The sequence below is a fragment of the Helianthus annuus genome, chromosome 1 (genome assembly GCF_002127325.2).
Source record: "Helianthus annuus cultivar XRQ/B chromosome 1, HanXRQr2.0-SUNRISE, whole genome shotgun sequence".
Classification (NCBI taxonomy): Eukaryota; Viridiplantae; Streptophyta; class Magnoliopsida; order Asterales; family Asteraceae; genus Helianthus; species Helianthus annuus.
The window spans coordinates 35301668-35317185 of record NC_035433.2 but is presented as its reverse complement, the minus strand read 5'-3'; the positions used below and the strand labels follow the sequence as shown (position 1 = coordinate 35317185).

General features: G+C 36.0%; 2 protein-coding genes and 1 long non-coding RNA gene across 3 annotated transcripts; 2 read left to right on the top strand and 1 right to left on the bottom strand.

Annotated features, from left to right (window-relative positions):
- The first annotated feature begins 5110 nt into the window (after window positions 1–5110).
- LOC118489106 lies at window positions 5111–6064 on the top strand. The gene is made up of 3 exons (XM_035986724.1): window positions 5111–5202; window positions 5287–5548; window positions 5609–6064. The coding sequence occupies exons 1-3, from the start codon at window positions 5111–5113 to the stop codon at window positions 6062–6064; spliced, it is 810 nt and encodes a 269-aa protein (XP_035842617.1).
- Window positions 6065–7394: 1330 nt separating this feature from the next.
- Window positions 7395–15013, top strand: LOC118492423. Its single transcript, XR_004893636.1, has 2 exons — window positions 7395–7546; window positions 14433–15013. It is a non-coding gene; the product is annotated as an uncharacterized LOC118492423 (long non-coding RNA).
- Window positions 9196–14640, bottom strand: LOC110945007 (calcium-transporting ATPase 12, plasma membrane-type-like). The gene is made up of 4 exons (XM_022186649.2): window positions 14416–14640; window positions 13853–14014; window positions 9563–12299; window positions 9196–9438 (listed from the first exon to the last, which is right to left on the bottom strand). The coding sequence occupies exons 1-4, from the start codon at window positions 14608–14610 to the stop codon at window positions 9434–9436; spliced, it is 3099 nt and encodes a 1032-aa protein (XP_022042341.2). The 5' UTR covers window positions 14611–14640; the 3' UTR covers window positions 9196–9433.
- Window positions 15014–15518: the final 505 nt, after the last annotated feature.

The window sequence follows — 15518 nt, the reverse complement described above, 5'->3', positions numbered from 1 at the left end:
GAGAAGTGTGCTGCTCTGGAACAGAAGCTGGAAACTTAAAGAATTGAAACTGAAAGAGTTAATCGTCTGTTAAAAAGTTACTCATGTACTTCTTATGTCATTGACAGGATTTATCCAACTGTTGAGGGCATGAAGGCATTTGAAGAGGATGAAGTGACTGAAGAACAGAAGATATCTGAAGAAAAGACTCCAGAAAAGAAGAAAGAAAAGAAGAAGGATACCAAAGTAAAGACATCTGGTAAGAAACAAGGTGTCAGTTACAATAAGTGTCCACCCCCGTTGGAAAATGGATATTCGCCATGAAATCCAAATTCTGAAAGGGTCAAAAAGGCAACAAACATACAATGGGAGTCTGAATCATCAGTCAATTTGCTAGAAAACATTGATGTTACTTTCACATCGTCTGACACTGATCAACAATCTCAATTGATGAAGAAAGTGGTGGATCATGTGTTAGATAACGATGAAACAGAGGAGTCAAAATCGGAGTCTATGTTGGAGTCAAAGTCTGAGTCCAGCACTCCAAGTCAAACCGAAAAACAGGGCAAAAGAGTTTATAATAAAGAATTCCTGTTATCAAAATCTAATTTGAATGATGAAACATTTAAAGTTGCTTACACTTTGAATGATTCTGACAATTTATATTCTGATGAGGAATTTCCAATAAGAGGTGTCAAACCTGACATGATCAAAAAGGTTTTCAAACTAACAGAAATTAATATTTCTGAAATAAAAGATGTAAATCTTACTGAAAAACCTAAAAAATACACCTCAAGAGTTCAACAAAGAGAAAACAAGAAAAAGGGTTACAGTTCTGGTTCTGGTTACCGAAAGAAACCAAACCATAACAGTAATTTCAAAAAGAAAGGATTAGGTTTTATTCCACCAGAAAATTATAAAAATGAAAAATATGTTAGAGATTTTAAGTCAAAAATGTTATTTGTTTCAGGTATATCTTCTGAAGAAGAAAAAGAAAAGTTGTTCAGAAAGCAGTCAAACAAAGATTTCCTTGCAAAGAAGCAAGAAGAGATGCAGACTGTTGATCAGAAGAAGGAAACTCGAACCTGTTTTAAATGTGGAAAAACTGGTCATATTGCCATGAAATGTTCACAGGCAAATCAAAACAAACAGGGAGTTTCTAAACTGAAAGAGAAAGTGATTGAGTTTGAATCACCAATTGAGAGAACTAAACTTTTCAAAAACTCAAAATTTGAAATTGGTGAATGTTCGAACAGGTTTTATAAAAGAAGAGCAAATTCTGACAACCAGAAATGGGTTGTTAAGAAATCGGGTGATAGTTCTAGCAATGATTTTGATTCGTCAAAATCAGAGGAGCTATCTTCTGGCGATGAATCTGATTCCACAAAGTCTGAGGAGCCACAAGTTGAGGAAAAAGGTGAAAAATCAGTGCCGACTGTGGATGATGAGAATTTTCCACCACTTCGGGCTGAAAATTTTAAGAAGAAAATTGGAAAAGTTGAGATTTCAAATCAATTCTTTTCTGAAAAGAAGGAATTGGATGTTGAAAAGGTTTTTAACACCAAAGTGCATCATATTTTTGGAAAATGATTAACGGGAAGGCAAAAGGGGTTAAAGAGTTTTATAAGAAGAAAATGAATGGTAAGAAACCGAGTGTTGGTAACTCGGTATCACCCAAGGCTGGTCAGGCTTGGGTGGATATTTTCTTTGACTAAAAACCTGATTTGCCGGAGCTCCCAGGTTGGTAAGAGTGGAGCAGGAATCGACATCATTCTTTGTATTAAGTTTGATTGTGCATACCTACAAGTGGTAGTTGATTTATCCTACAAGTGGTAAATCAGGGACATTAAGTTGTACTTGATTTTCTATAAATGGTATGTTTGATTGGTGAATTTACAAGTGGTTGATAAACAATGTGATGAGATAAACCCCATTCCCTACAAGTGGTAAAATCAACTAAACTTATTTTCCGGAAAAACCATTTTGATTAAAATAAACTTAAGTGTTTTGAAATAGTAATGGGAAAATAGTTTGTTGAGAGAGGGAGTTCTGATTGTTTATGCCCAGTGGATGGCGAATTGAAGCAATTCACAACAGTTGTCAATTTTCTTGTATAGTTTGTTTTCAAAATTCTTTAAATGTGTTTGCATTTTAGGGGGAGTAAAAATTTCAGAAAATCCAAAAACATTAGAAAATTTGAAAAATACAAAAACATGATAAAAATAAAAAATGAGTTTTGTTGAGAAAAGAGGAAATGATAGTACATCAGTGGACTATCATAACATGCTAAAGAATTGGAAAGTCACATGTGATAAACAATCTCACTGCGGATGTGCCAGTAGGTTTTACACATTTAGTAGATTGTTTCGAGATATAAACATAAATTTCAAACTTGCTTATCTCGTGGGTAACATTTCTTGGATATATGGGTAACCCCCGAAATGTTGTTTGAAAGGTCCCTCTTTCTGAGATACTAGGTCTTTATACTCAGTGATATCTGGGGTATTATCCCGGGACTTCTGATTTTGCGGAAGCAATGGCCTAGTCCCCGTATAATACTTTGCATTTGCTTGAAATATAGCGCTGCCCTCAGTACAAAAAATGATGAAACATTGAAAAATGCTAATCATGTGCTGTTGAAGAAAAGATTCTCTAAAGGGAACACACTAAAAGTCGAACCATCATCTCTCTGCTGAACGGAAGTTCTGACCTGAGCTCTCACGGTTTCGCATTTAACCCTTTACAGATATCATCTGTGGTATATTCACCTGTAAGACTGAATATTGGGATCTGGATACGGGAGTTTATTCAAGTGGTGGGACACGCGAATAAGTTTAAGTTCATTAAAACACTAATCTCGTATCTCGATACAATTGAACTTTGTGTGAAAATTTAAGTGGATTAGTATACTGACAATCTTGGTGAATTGTATAGAACTTAAAATGTTTAAAGCTTAACGGTGTTGGTGATTTGTCTCAAAAACTGATATGATCCTCTTACACAAACTCACAAAAAGATTGTTTGTAAATATTTCTTTACTGCATTTTTTAAATCAAAAATCCAAAAAGATTTTGAATGTGTTTTAGCATAAAATCTTGAAAAACTTAAAAAGATTTTCGACAACTGATCGTGAAAAGCTGATTTTCAAAATTCCAAGTGCTAAACATGATGATCAATTTGAAGGAGAGTTTGTGTATAATGAAAACAGATTGTGTGTGTTTGCTTACAAGTGGTAATCTGAAGTTTTTAAATGATAAACCATTGTTGATTGCTTGACAACTTACAAGTGTTAAGCAGAAATCATAAATTTGTCAAATTTTAAATTTGTGAAATTTATTGTGTGGTAGAGATTGCGCAGGTATGAAACCTCAGAAGATCCAGGTTCTGATTCCTGAGGATTCTGTGTTTAGAGAGCCAGGTTTCGATCCTGAGCAACGTATGAGCCAGGTCACGATCTTGATCCTGTGAAAGCCAGAATGCGATCCCAGCTTATCGATAGGGGGAGTCTGTAGATGAAAAGAGCCAGGTTACGATTCGGAAGCTGAAGTTCACGCAAGCTGCTGATGCTGATGAACTTAAGGAATTAAGAGATCTGATAAAGAGAAGAAAGAGTCAAGTTCAGATTCCGGTGAAGAAGTTCAAGGGGAGTCTGTTGGTGTAGAAGATAAGAGAGATAGATTTGAGGATGCTTTACTCTGTAAGATACTTCAAAGGATAGCCCGAAGGCTGATAAAGACTGAAGATGTTGAAGACTCGACACTTAAGACTCGTCAACATTCGAGGGGGAGTCTGTTTGTGCATGCGTCCGTCGACTTCGTCTGGTATCGAGTCTTGACTTAGAATGTTAAATCAGGGCACGTAGTTCGAGATATAGTTAATTCCGCTTGAACAAGTTAATTCCGTTTGAAATTGTCTTGTTGTAATTCCGCGCGGAATTAAGTTCTGCTTGGAATCTTAATTCTGCTTGGAACTCATTCAAACGGAATCAGGGGCCTATAAATACCTCTTCAAGCGAAATTAGTGTAACAGTTCCGGTTTGTGCAACGAATTGCTGCCGAAGTGTCGTTTTGCTGTAAATTGTCATCAAATCAATAAAATCAACAGTTAAAGTGATATTCTTGCTGAATTGACCTCAAAACGACTGTTTCCGCCTTTCGTTTTGAGCATAAACTCTTCTGAACGACTCGTCCGGGTCCGAAAATGATCCTACAGTATTTGATATAATTTATATGTTGTATTTTACGCACATCACAAAGCAATAGCAAGATGGCTACTGGTCCTCATGGAAAATGAAAGATAGCATGCAAGCACAAGTGAAGAATAAAATATTACATCAAGCAAGTAAGTAGGTGTAAGAAGTAAGCAACCACACACTTCTAGATCTTGATCCCCGAATACGAGAGAAACAATAAGAAGGAGATCAGCAAGCAGCAACACAATAAGCAACTGAGAAGATCTAGAAGACAACGCTTAAAGAAGGTATCGACTATTTTTTTAAGTGGTGATCGCTAAGCGGCATACTAGTGGGATGAATCGGCGAAAGCATAATACCGAGAGGATGATAAAAGATAGCATGTAAGCGCAAGTGAAGAATAAAAGATTAAATCAAGCAAGTAAGCAGGTGAAAAAAGCAAGCAACCACACACCTCTTGATCTTGATCCTTGAATACGAGAGAAACAATAAGAAGGAGATCAGTAAGCAGCAGCACAATAAGCAATTGAGAAGATCTAGAAGACAATGATCAAAGAAGGTATCGATTGTTTTTTAAGTGGTGATCGGTAAGTGGTGTACCAGTGGGTTGAATCGACGAAAACATAATACCGAGAGGATGTGGTATGGGGATGCCAAAAAAAACGGATGAGCAAGAGAACCACAAGAGCAAGAAGCATGAGCAAGAGCAAGATTCGAGTCGGATCTTTATTGTGAACCGATAAAAACAAGAATATCAAGATGCAAGAAAAGATAGCAAGAATGGAAGAGTAAGAGGAAGAACAAGATTAGCAAACAAGAAGATTCAAAGAAAGCAAGAAATATTTGAATAAAGCAAGAAAGCAAAAAGTTTAACAAGAATTATAGGAAGAAAAACCAGAACGAACGCAAGCAAGAAAGGAGCAAGTAGCCATAACTGAGATGAAGATTAAGGGATTAAATGTTGTGTTAATCTTGATAGGTAGGGTCAAAGTCTGGTTGTCGGGGTCAGAGCTACGGATTGGTATCAACGGGTCAGTAATGGGTTAGAATGGGCCATCATTACTAATTTAATGGCTCATGGGTTAGTTTGTTTGTTGAGTGAATAACATTTTTAGCGTGTTATCTAAAACGAAGATCGATGACGTTCCCTTAAGGAACTTTTTCAAAGGTGAGGTCGGAAATGGGGATGACATATCGTTTTGGCTGGATCCGTGGCTTGATAATGGACCATTGAAATACAAGTTCCCTACATTGTTTGGTATTGAAGCTAACAAAAGTTGCAAAGTTTGTGATCGTGTTACGGTTGGCAGTGAAGGGCCGAGATATACTTGGCAATGGAGGAGACCGGTTATGGCCGGTGAGGAAGTTAACGACATGGTAAGGTTGTGCAGTATTCTTTACAGTTTCGAGTTGAATGGGGGTCGTGATTAATGGCAGTGGATTGGGGCTGCAGATAAGGATTTCAGCGTGGGAGGGATTAAAAATCTTCTAGACAAAGGCTGTAACGTCACGGTTCCGTATGTCATCGAGTGGTGTAGGTGGTTGCCAATTAAATGTAATGTGTTCATTTGGAGGCGAGCATTGGGAAGAATCGCTACTATCGACGCGCTTAAAAGAAAGAATATCGAAGTGCATGACTCGAGGTGTATTATGTGTGGAGAGGAAGATGAATCAGCGGAGCATTTGTTCACATCTTGTTATACAGTTGCGGTTATTTGGCAGTTTGTTAGCAACTGGTGCTCGATTCCTAATATCTTGGCTTTTTTGGTTAAGGACTTGCTTGAGTTTCATGAGCATATTGGGATTAAAGGTGGGAAGAAAGAAGCTGTCAAAGGTATAATTAGAGTAGCATGCTGGAGTATATGGAGATCTAGAAACGAGGTGAAATTATAAAGTCTTTGGGTTTTTTGTGGTTAAATAGCAGGTCGAAATCAGAGAGGATTTCTTGGGATGAGTGGTGTAAATTTGTAATTATGTAATTCTCGTTTGTTGGTTGTGGCTGTGTCAGTTTGAGGTTTGACGTGTTTTAATGAAGTTTATCTTTCAAAAAAAAAAAAAAAAATAATAGGTTAGGGGGTAAGTTGTTTTCCCCTTATCTTTAGGTGCAAGTTTATTTTCCCTATTTAATCCTGTAAATCTTAATTGTAAGTGTGGCCTTTGATTTCAACTAATTAATTAATGTAGGGATGAGCTCGGTACCGTCCGGTACCGAAAGAACCGGTACCGAAAATCCTCAAAAGTGGGTACCGGTACCGGTACCGAATATACCCGGTTCGGTACGGTTCGGTACCGGTACGGTACCGGTACGGTACCGGTATTTGAGGGTAAAAACCGGTAAATACCGGTACCGAACTGGTACCATACCGAACCGGTACTGAAAATGTTAAAAGTCGGTACCGAAAAGGTACCCGGTTCGGTAAATTCGGTACCGGTACCGGTTCGGTACCGGTACCGGGTCCATTTTGCTCATCCCTAAATTAATGGCATGAGATTAAGCAGTAAATTAATTCTCTCCTGGTTTATGAGTTTTTCTTTTGTGTGATTGTGGCCTGTAACAACAAAGGGATTTCATAGCAATTTCATTGAAGGGTGTTGTGGCTGGTCAGATTTTCATAACAATATTAATTGAAATCCTTATTTGAAGAGGTGTATCTTTTAATGGAAGGTAACTAAAACGTGGGCCTTACATATAATGTCCTAAGGTAGCGTTCGTTTCATGGAATGGAATGGAATGGAATTAGGAAGTTTTTCTTTGTAAAATTGATCTTGGTTGGGGGAGGGAGGAATTTGAAATCCCATGAATTTCTTTAAATCAATGAAATTTGTGACTATTTCAACATTCCTTAGAAATCCTTCACTCTAATGAAGGAATGGAATGGAATGTTGAAATAGTCACAAATTTCATTCATTAAAGAAATTCATTGGATTTCAAATTCCTTCCTCCCCAAACCAAGATCAATTTTACAAAGAAAAGCTTCCCAATTCCATTCCATTCCATTCCATGAAACGAACGCTACCTAAGTTCAATGCTTATTCATGAAAGTTGTCGGCATGGATCTTCTTTAATTTCCTTGGGGTTGCTGACATTTCTAATATAAATATGTGGACTTATGTACTATATGCTTGGTTGACTTGGTCAACTTGTTCATATTGTACTATATGTGGGGATAGCTGTAAGTTCATGTCACATCTTGTTTGAACCATTCAATTGCTTGGTTGACTTGGGTCAACTAGTTCATATTGTACACGACACGCCAGAAAGACTTTGATGGGTCATTGACACCACCAATTAAGGCTTTATTGCACTCATTGCATATATTAAGTTTTGGAGGCTTTAGACTTCCTGATGATCAAGAATTGCATCTCTACTATGAGGTACACGCTTCCACACTCTCTTTTCTCTTCAATATATATGTTTTTTTCTTTTTGCATTTGTTTCCATTACATGTTAATTTTGAAGTGCTATATTTTATCAGTACTACGCTATACTAGAACACCAATTCTGCAAATGTTGTTGTTAATATATATCGTGGCCTTGATAACTCATGTGTAGATATGATAAGCTTGTCTTGGCATTTTTCTGTTATTCGGTGTTCAACTTAAAATATCCTTGCAAGGGAGAGATGTAAGGACCACAAGTTTAAAATGAGGTTATGGAATTTTAAGTACACATGTGTTTTCGTGGCAAACAACCCGGTGACATGGCTCAAAGTCAGTCATGGTGATTTAAGGTTAATAATTCTATAAAAAAATTATGGTGTGTGGAGAATATATCGTTGGAGAAGCAAGCTCTGCATACCATGCTAATAACAAAATCCGACAGGATCCTCGGGTTGGTCCGCAAGACTGACTTTAAGCCATGTCACAACCTTAACTAAGTGTTGAAGAGCAACAGCCCTTTGGTGGGGATGTCGAGTGGCGTCCATGGCAATCGAAAATTCGATTACCATGTTAAGAAGCTTATGAAACTTGACTCTATTCTAGTTGCTTGGTGCATTAGTGGGAACTGTTTATCAGTGGTAGATTATTAGTGGGGATTATTCTATCAGTAGTAACTTCGAGCGGCAGCACCAATGAACATCCACACGTTCGAGACTAGTGATGTTAGTAGTAACTACGGCAACAGTCACTTTGGCTATTAGGAACAATTTGGGTGATTATTATTAAGGGAGTTAGTGCTGACATGTCAATCATCGTAAGTAACTAAAGTTACTATTGGTGGTGACCGAATAGCGGCCAACCGTTTTAACCGCCAATTAACACAATCTTTCATAAGGAGTTATGTCATTACAATTTACATGTCACGGTTCCCTACCTATATATGGGAGGTCATTGGTTTTTTTCAGTGTGCCTTTTCATACAGAAATTCATACTTGTTCTTGTTGAACTTTCTAAATTATGATCAGATTAAGATTGCGTGTTTTCAAAATACTTTAAACTGAAAGTAAACTTAACAGAGTCATAATGCTATCAAAGAGAGTTACCAAATTAAAAACCAAATATATGTATTAAACATAGTTTTATTTGAAGGAACTTAACTTGGTTATACGATTTGTCCAACAAAACTTATATTATTATAACTAATTAACTGGATTAGGTTGAAAATGGCTAAAAAAGCATAACATAACAAGTGGAAAGGCACAAACATACACAGGCAGAAACCAGACTAAGACAATATCTAAAATATTGGTTATTCATAAAGCTTGAAACTAAGAACACTGTAAACTCAAAGTCTATAAAATTACAGATAACCAGAACCACCATATACCACTAATCGTTCTACACAAGAACTCAATCACAGATGAAAAACTCTTGTTTGCCAGTAGAACACTGTTATTTTAGTGAGAAACAAGAATTACACAACAGCCATCCATGAAGCAAATCAATCATAATTACGAACAACAAGAACACAAGATTTTTGGAGCAAAACCCTTGCTACCGACTCTTTTCTGTTTATTGAATTACATAATTAATAAAACCATGTACATTGGAAAATATAAAGACCAACTTTAGAAGAGAAAGAAATAACTTATACAATTAAAAAAAACTAAGTAAATTAACCAAATAAAATTATAACTTATGAGAATTCAAATTCTTGGATAATGTTCATCTTTAAAGTAACTGTATTTATCTTCTATTTCTTTTCTTGATCAGGATTGTCACTGTACGTAACGTACCGTCCATCTCATTGGAGTTGGAAAGCAGCCCTTGATCATCCATCTTCTACACTTTAAACTACATCAATCTTTAAATTCCAAAGATTCATCCTGCAAAAACAATAATTTAAAATATAATTCCTATAATAAATATATTGTTTGTATATTTGAGTTAATAGATTTTACACAAAAGTATAAAGATATCACACATGTAGAAAGACAAAGAGAAACTCACCTCGACGTAGTCTATTGTGAAGTATCTTGGCAAACAACGAGACACATTTTCCAAGCCAATCAACAAGCCATGATACCGCACCAAGTAGAACACAACCAACCAGTAGCTTCCATTCCAATCTTGTCCCATAACCAAAGATATCTTGAACCATGACAAAAGCAGCATGTGAAACTATAAACATAGCTGTAGCAATCCAAAACTCTTTATGCCGATGAATACCTCTAAAAAAGTTCATCTTTTGTAGCTCTCTGGCATTGAAAAGATTAAAGAACTGACAGAAAATAAGGATGCTAGAAATCACGGCTTTTATATCCTGAGTTGGACCCATGAGAGCAGACCCTTTAAGTTGAATAATGACTGAACAGATAGCCTGATACGAAACCTGGAATAGTATGTTCCTGGCCATTTCTGCAGTTATCACTGACTGTTTACAACTAACTGGAACCAAACTCAGCGGTTTATATGTTGATGCCTTTGTTAGCAATGCTAAACCACCAAGAATAGCCACTGCTAAATTAACGAATGCCAACTGAAAGGTTGTTAGAGAAGCATCACCGAAAGCTGCCGTCTCGATAAAGCCTATCAAAATGCAGCTAATGGTGGTGTTCAAAACAATCTGGAGAAAGCTTTGCACATTATAATAGATGCATTTTCCATAATCAACCATGTTGATTAAGTCGGCAAAACTCCCGTCCATGATTATGTCACTATTTTCTATTGCCTGATTAGAGCTCCATGTTCCCATAGCTATCCCTATATGTGCTCTTTTTAATGCAGGGGCCTCATCTGTTCTATGTCCCAAAAAAGCCACCACTTTACCTTTTTCCATCATAGTCTCTACAAGGAGTAGCTTATCAGATGAAAGGGCCTCACCGAGAACACGGATGTTGTCTACTTTTTCAAGTCTCTCCTTATCCGTGTAGTTCCTGAAATCTTTACCTGTAATCATGACCAAAGATTCCGATTCACCATTGGCAACAACTTCACATTTGCGAGCAATGTCTTGCAAAACCGACATCTTTTTACTTGAGACAATCACAGTTTTGATCCCACGTTCTCTTAATGCCCTGACTTGTGCATTTGTGTCTTCCTTGTTCTTGGTTTTCAGGCCTAGCAAAGCTATTAAGATCAAGTCTTCCACATCTTCTGTTTGGGAACACACAGGCTTGCATGCTAATGCAATTGTTATTAATTTGTGTTTATGCTGATTGTCCTGATTAGCTTGGACAAATTTTTGTTTCATTTCATCATCAAAGCGTGCTTTGTGCCCTTTAATATCATAGTAGTGTTTGCACATATTTAGGATTTCATTCACTGGCCCATTAAAATGCCACACTAACTCTTCATTTTCTTTATTCTGCCTCATCAAAACACCACAAGGCTCATCAAACGACTTTGCACCCTTTGTATCTATAGCTCTCCATCCTTTTTCCCTTCCAAATCTAAACATATCTTTCACCCGCGGAAAAGATATTTTATTCAATGTGCCAGTCCCATCACATAGTACTTCAATAACATCAGGAGATAGTGCGGTCGACCTACCGATAGTTTCTCCTCCAATAAAGACCTTTTCAACCTCCATCACATCTTCAGTGATAAGAGTGTCGGTACAAATTCGTGTAACATGTGCCATCTTTGCAATACCATGTGGATCTTGTTCCATGCCTTTCCCATATAAAGTTTTGTCATTCCAGTAAACAATTGCAAGTGAAACAACAAATGGCACCCCCTCAGTTAGACTAACCAGTGATACACATAGTAATTTTGTTAGAACTTTGGTTGTGTATGTAGATTCTTTAATGATCTTTTTGAAGGTATTTGTAAAACTTGTCATCGCAGTTGGTTCAGCCATTGATTCTGGTCTGGAAGCATTCTCGTCATCTATATGTCCTGCCATATAGCGGAATATTAACACAAGGATGATGAGAATACTGATAACCATCTGAATATCGTGCATGCGAAGGTTCAACTTGTCGAGTTGGATTTCTAATTCGAACCTCCTCTTTGGAGGTCCACTGTCTTTGCTCATCATCTCACTCCATTCTGTTTCCAAATATGGTGATGTAACTACCATTCGAGCCTCCCCTTTTACCACTCTTTCACCAAATGATAAAAATGGGTTATGTTGATTAACTGTACATGATTCACTCCCATAGTCAAGTTCTAGTGGTTCACCACCTACAAACAAACCATCACATGGGACTTCATCCCCCTTTTTTATTAACAAAATATCACCCCATACTAGCTCTGATTCACAAATAACTTTAGGTTCACCTCCCCTTCTAACATGAACTTTTCCCGCTCCCCTTTCTAGGTGTTGGTGATTTTGTAACTTCTTTTGGGCCCTTTGTTCTTGCCAGTACTTGCGGAACGAAGCAAAGAAAACCATAAGAACAATTGCGATGAGTACAACTACCCCATCATAACAAGCATACTTTAGACCTACTTGGTTGATCCGCAATACAGTTGAAAGGGCTACACCCGCTAAAAGGAGGAGAATTGTTTTCATCTTGACTTCTTCACATACCAAATGGAAGAATGAGTGTGTAGGAGCCAGACTTAGGAAGAAGGTCTGTCGTCGGCTACGATTTTGAGCTTCGTTTTCAGAGATTCCATTTTCCAAATCTGTACGTAGTGCATATTTAACCCTACCTAAGTCTCCGAATTCTCGAAAGGCTAACAAGTTCTTCTGGCGTACAATCGTTGAGATGGTATTTATGGCTTTGCTTGGATTGCTCTGCAGTTGATTAGCAGTTATTGAATTAATGGTCGTTTAACGAATACTTACATATTACCATCACTTACTTCAACAATTTCTGGATGTTGTCAAAATAAACATATGAATGTTCTATAATTTCCATAACATATTTGATTAGCAGATTTTTTTTTTGTATTACTAGGTGGTAACTATAGGGTTAATCTTGACGGGTTCTAAAAGGGTCATTGGGTATTAGAAATGGAACTTCATAGGTCAAATGGGTTGCAGTAGTTTAGTTAATTATTCACATGTCTTTAACTGTTTAAAGAGAACATGGATTATTGTTGATGTTTTAATTGTAGTAGTGGTCCTAGTAGGTAAATTGTTTTCCTTTATGTACGTTGCATGAGTTTGTATGTAAATGAAGGTTTTGAGCATGAAGGAATTGATATGTTCAAGCAATAAAACATATCTCTGTTAGTGAGGTTTTGTTTTTGTGTAATTGAAGCTTGAACCCCAACAATTGTATGAGAGTTATAGGCTATAACCGTGATATTAACGGGTTTAAGAGTCATTTATTCACCAGATCAAAATATAAATTACATTGAATAGGATTTGGTTTTCAATTAAATTTCAAATGCGTGTAAATTAAATTTAAATGTAAATTAAATAAAAGTTATCAGAGAACAATGTAAATTAAATATTAAAAGTTATCAAAGAAAGTTATAAATTGAATAGAAAACTAGAACAAAAAACTGAAAAGAAATTTTCAATGTACTATACTCTTTTGATGTAAGTTGAAAAGTTTTTTTTGGTGAAATATATTGAATAAAATGAACTAAAAAAATTAAATTTAAAAAAATATTATTCGATTCCAAAATGCAAGATTACCACATTTTTTTTTACTTTTTCCTTTTCTTTTTCAGTTTGTTTATTACATGTAAGTCTGTTTTTCTCTAATAATGTAAATTATTTAACTTTAATAACTTAGGTATTTTATTGAAAACCAAATTGTTTTAAAATTAGGTATTTTTAGGGTCTAGTTAACATAAAAATTACTTTATTTTGATTTATATCAGAATGCAGATAAAAAGAAAATCAAACACAATTGTGAATATAGAACTAAAAAAATATTAAATCTTACAAATTTAAAAAAGAAAAATTCTATTTTAAATAAAGTATTTCAAAGTAAAAAGAAAAAAAAAAATATTTAGTGTTTGGTGAATTTGCTCCAATTGTCTCTTGGCTAAGTAGCACCAGGTGTTTTTATCTCGAGTATCGTGACGCCGGTTAGCCCCATGAAGTGGCTGTTAGGTGGATTGTAGCAGTATATTTAGGGGGGGTGTATTCGCCGTTAAAAAAATTGTTTGGTGAATTCGTTCCTTGTGCGAGAGACATTAGTGAATTGACTACCCTTCTTGCCAAATCAGAATTTGTTAGATTTACATAAATTCACTTCTATAGCTAATTGTCTAGTTTTACAAGAAATTCCATAAATCACGTAGAAGTGCGAAGGGCTGGTTACAAAAAAAAAAAAAAAATACATTAGTAGGGAAAAGGAAATTAGTAGTTTACTGGAAACATAATCTTACTTCTTCATGTGCTTTAAAGGCTAGGATTGAATGTAGAACATGGATAAGTCTTCTCATCAGCTTCTTTGAATGCTTAGTATCATCTACTGTCTCCAGCAATGGGGCAGTTTGATCTGAGTTGACACATTCAACAATGCCCTCTTCAATGTCTTCATTTTTAGCCTGTACACAATATAATAGATGTTACGGATGCTCAGATATATAGTGTGGTCGTACATGACCAGTACATATTAATTGTGATACATCGATTATGCTATGCACGTAAGTAACTATATAATTTTTTTGACTAGTAGGTGGTTTAGGATTGAGGTAAGTAATTCTATCCATAATTTGGAACTTCTTGCATCTCTGAAGAGTTTGCTACCTCTATGAGCTAACTCATGACAGGTTGTCTTTTTAGAGTTTGTGAGTGTGGCAGACCAACTTGGCAAGTTCGCTTGGGTGGCAAACAAACTTAAGCCAAGTCTCTTCGCATGCCACACCAACAAACTCTAAAAAACATCTGAGTTCGCTCACAGTGGAAGCATATGTATTATATATTAGAGTGGGAATGATGATTTAACATTTTGGTCATCCTCAGGACTGCTATCAACCCTTCTGGATGAAGATACCGCATGAAACATGTGTACAGACTGGATAACTAGTATGGCTGTCCGCATTATTTGTCTTGCACTGGAACCACCACCATAATTCTCAGCAGGGGGTGATAACGGCAACTGCATTTCAAGGTCCATATGAGGATCATTAACCTCTTGCATCCTGTACAGTACAGCACAAATCCAACTATAAATAGGCACACAATATACAGATTAATATTATGATATGCCAGAAATTATTTTTTGGTAACAAAAACCGTGATTGATGACCTACCTTGTTCAAAGACAGAGAGAAATAGAAAGATGCTGCGAATGCTTGCTATGTAAAGGCCAAAGGGTGTGTAATTATATATAGGCAGAAAAGAGAGAAGAGGGATACCACACGCGGCATGGTGCATGGTTGTGTTATTACTTTTAAATTTCAAGGATATTCAATTACAGCATCCATGAAATGCAACAATCATATCTACGAAAGTCTAATAGATATTGCAACGAATATACACGAATAAAAAGTATGTATGATTGGTCAATTTGTCGACAATGAAATATGCAAATGTTATATATACATATATATAGGGTGAGCATCAATAGGAAGTTTATTTTGGCTAAGAAGGATAGAAAACAAAATATAATTATGACATGTGGCAAAATTTAAAATAAAAAAAAAGGGTATTTTAGTCAATTTTACTCAATCTTCTCCCTTCTTCTTCTCTCTGTAACTTCAAAACCCATCATTTTCAAAATCCACCATCTTCAACATTTTCTTTACTTTTTATCTCAATAATCACTATATTATAGTGCGATTTTCGTCACCAATCAATGATTCAAACACCCAATCAACATGTTCTTCAACTTTTTTGAAGAAAACCCAGTTTAATTTCATACAATATCTCATTTTTTTCCTGTGATTTTGAAGCGAATCACTCGATTCATTCGATTCGATCGCTGATAACTGTTTCTAACATTCAAATTAAGTCAATCGGTGAAGAAATCGGCTTCGATCTATGTAAGAAATTTTTGAATTGCATTTTTACGATCTGGGTTTTTGAATTGAGTCATTGCGTTTTACA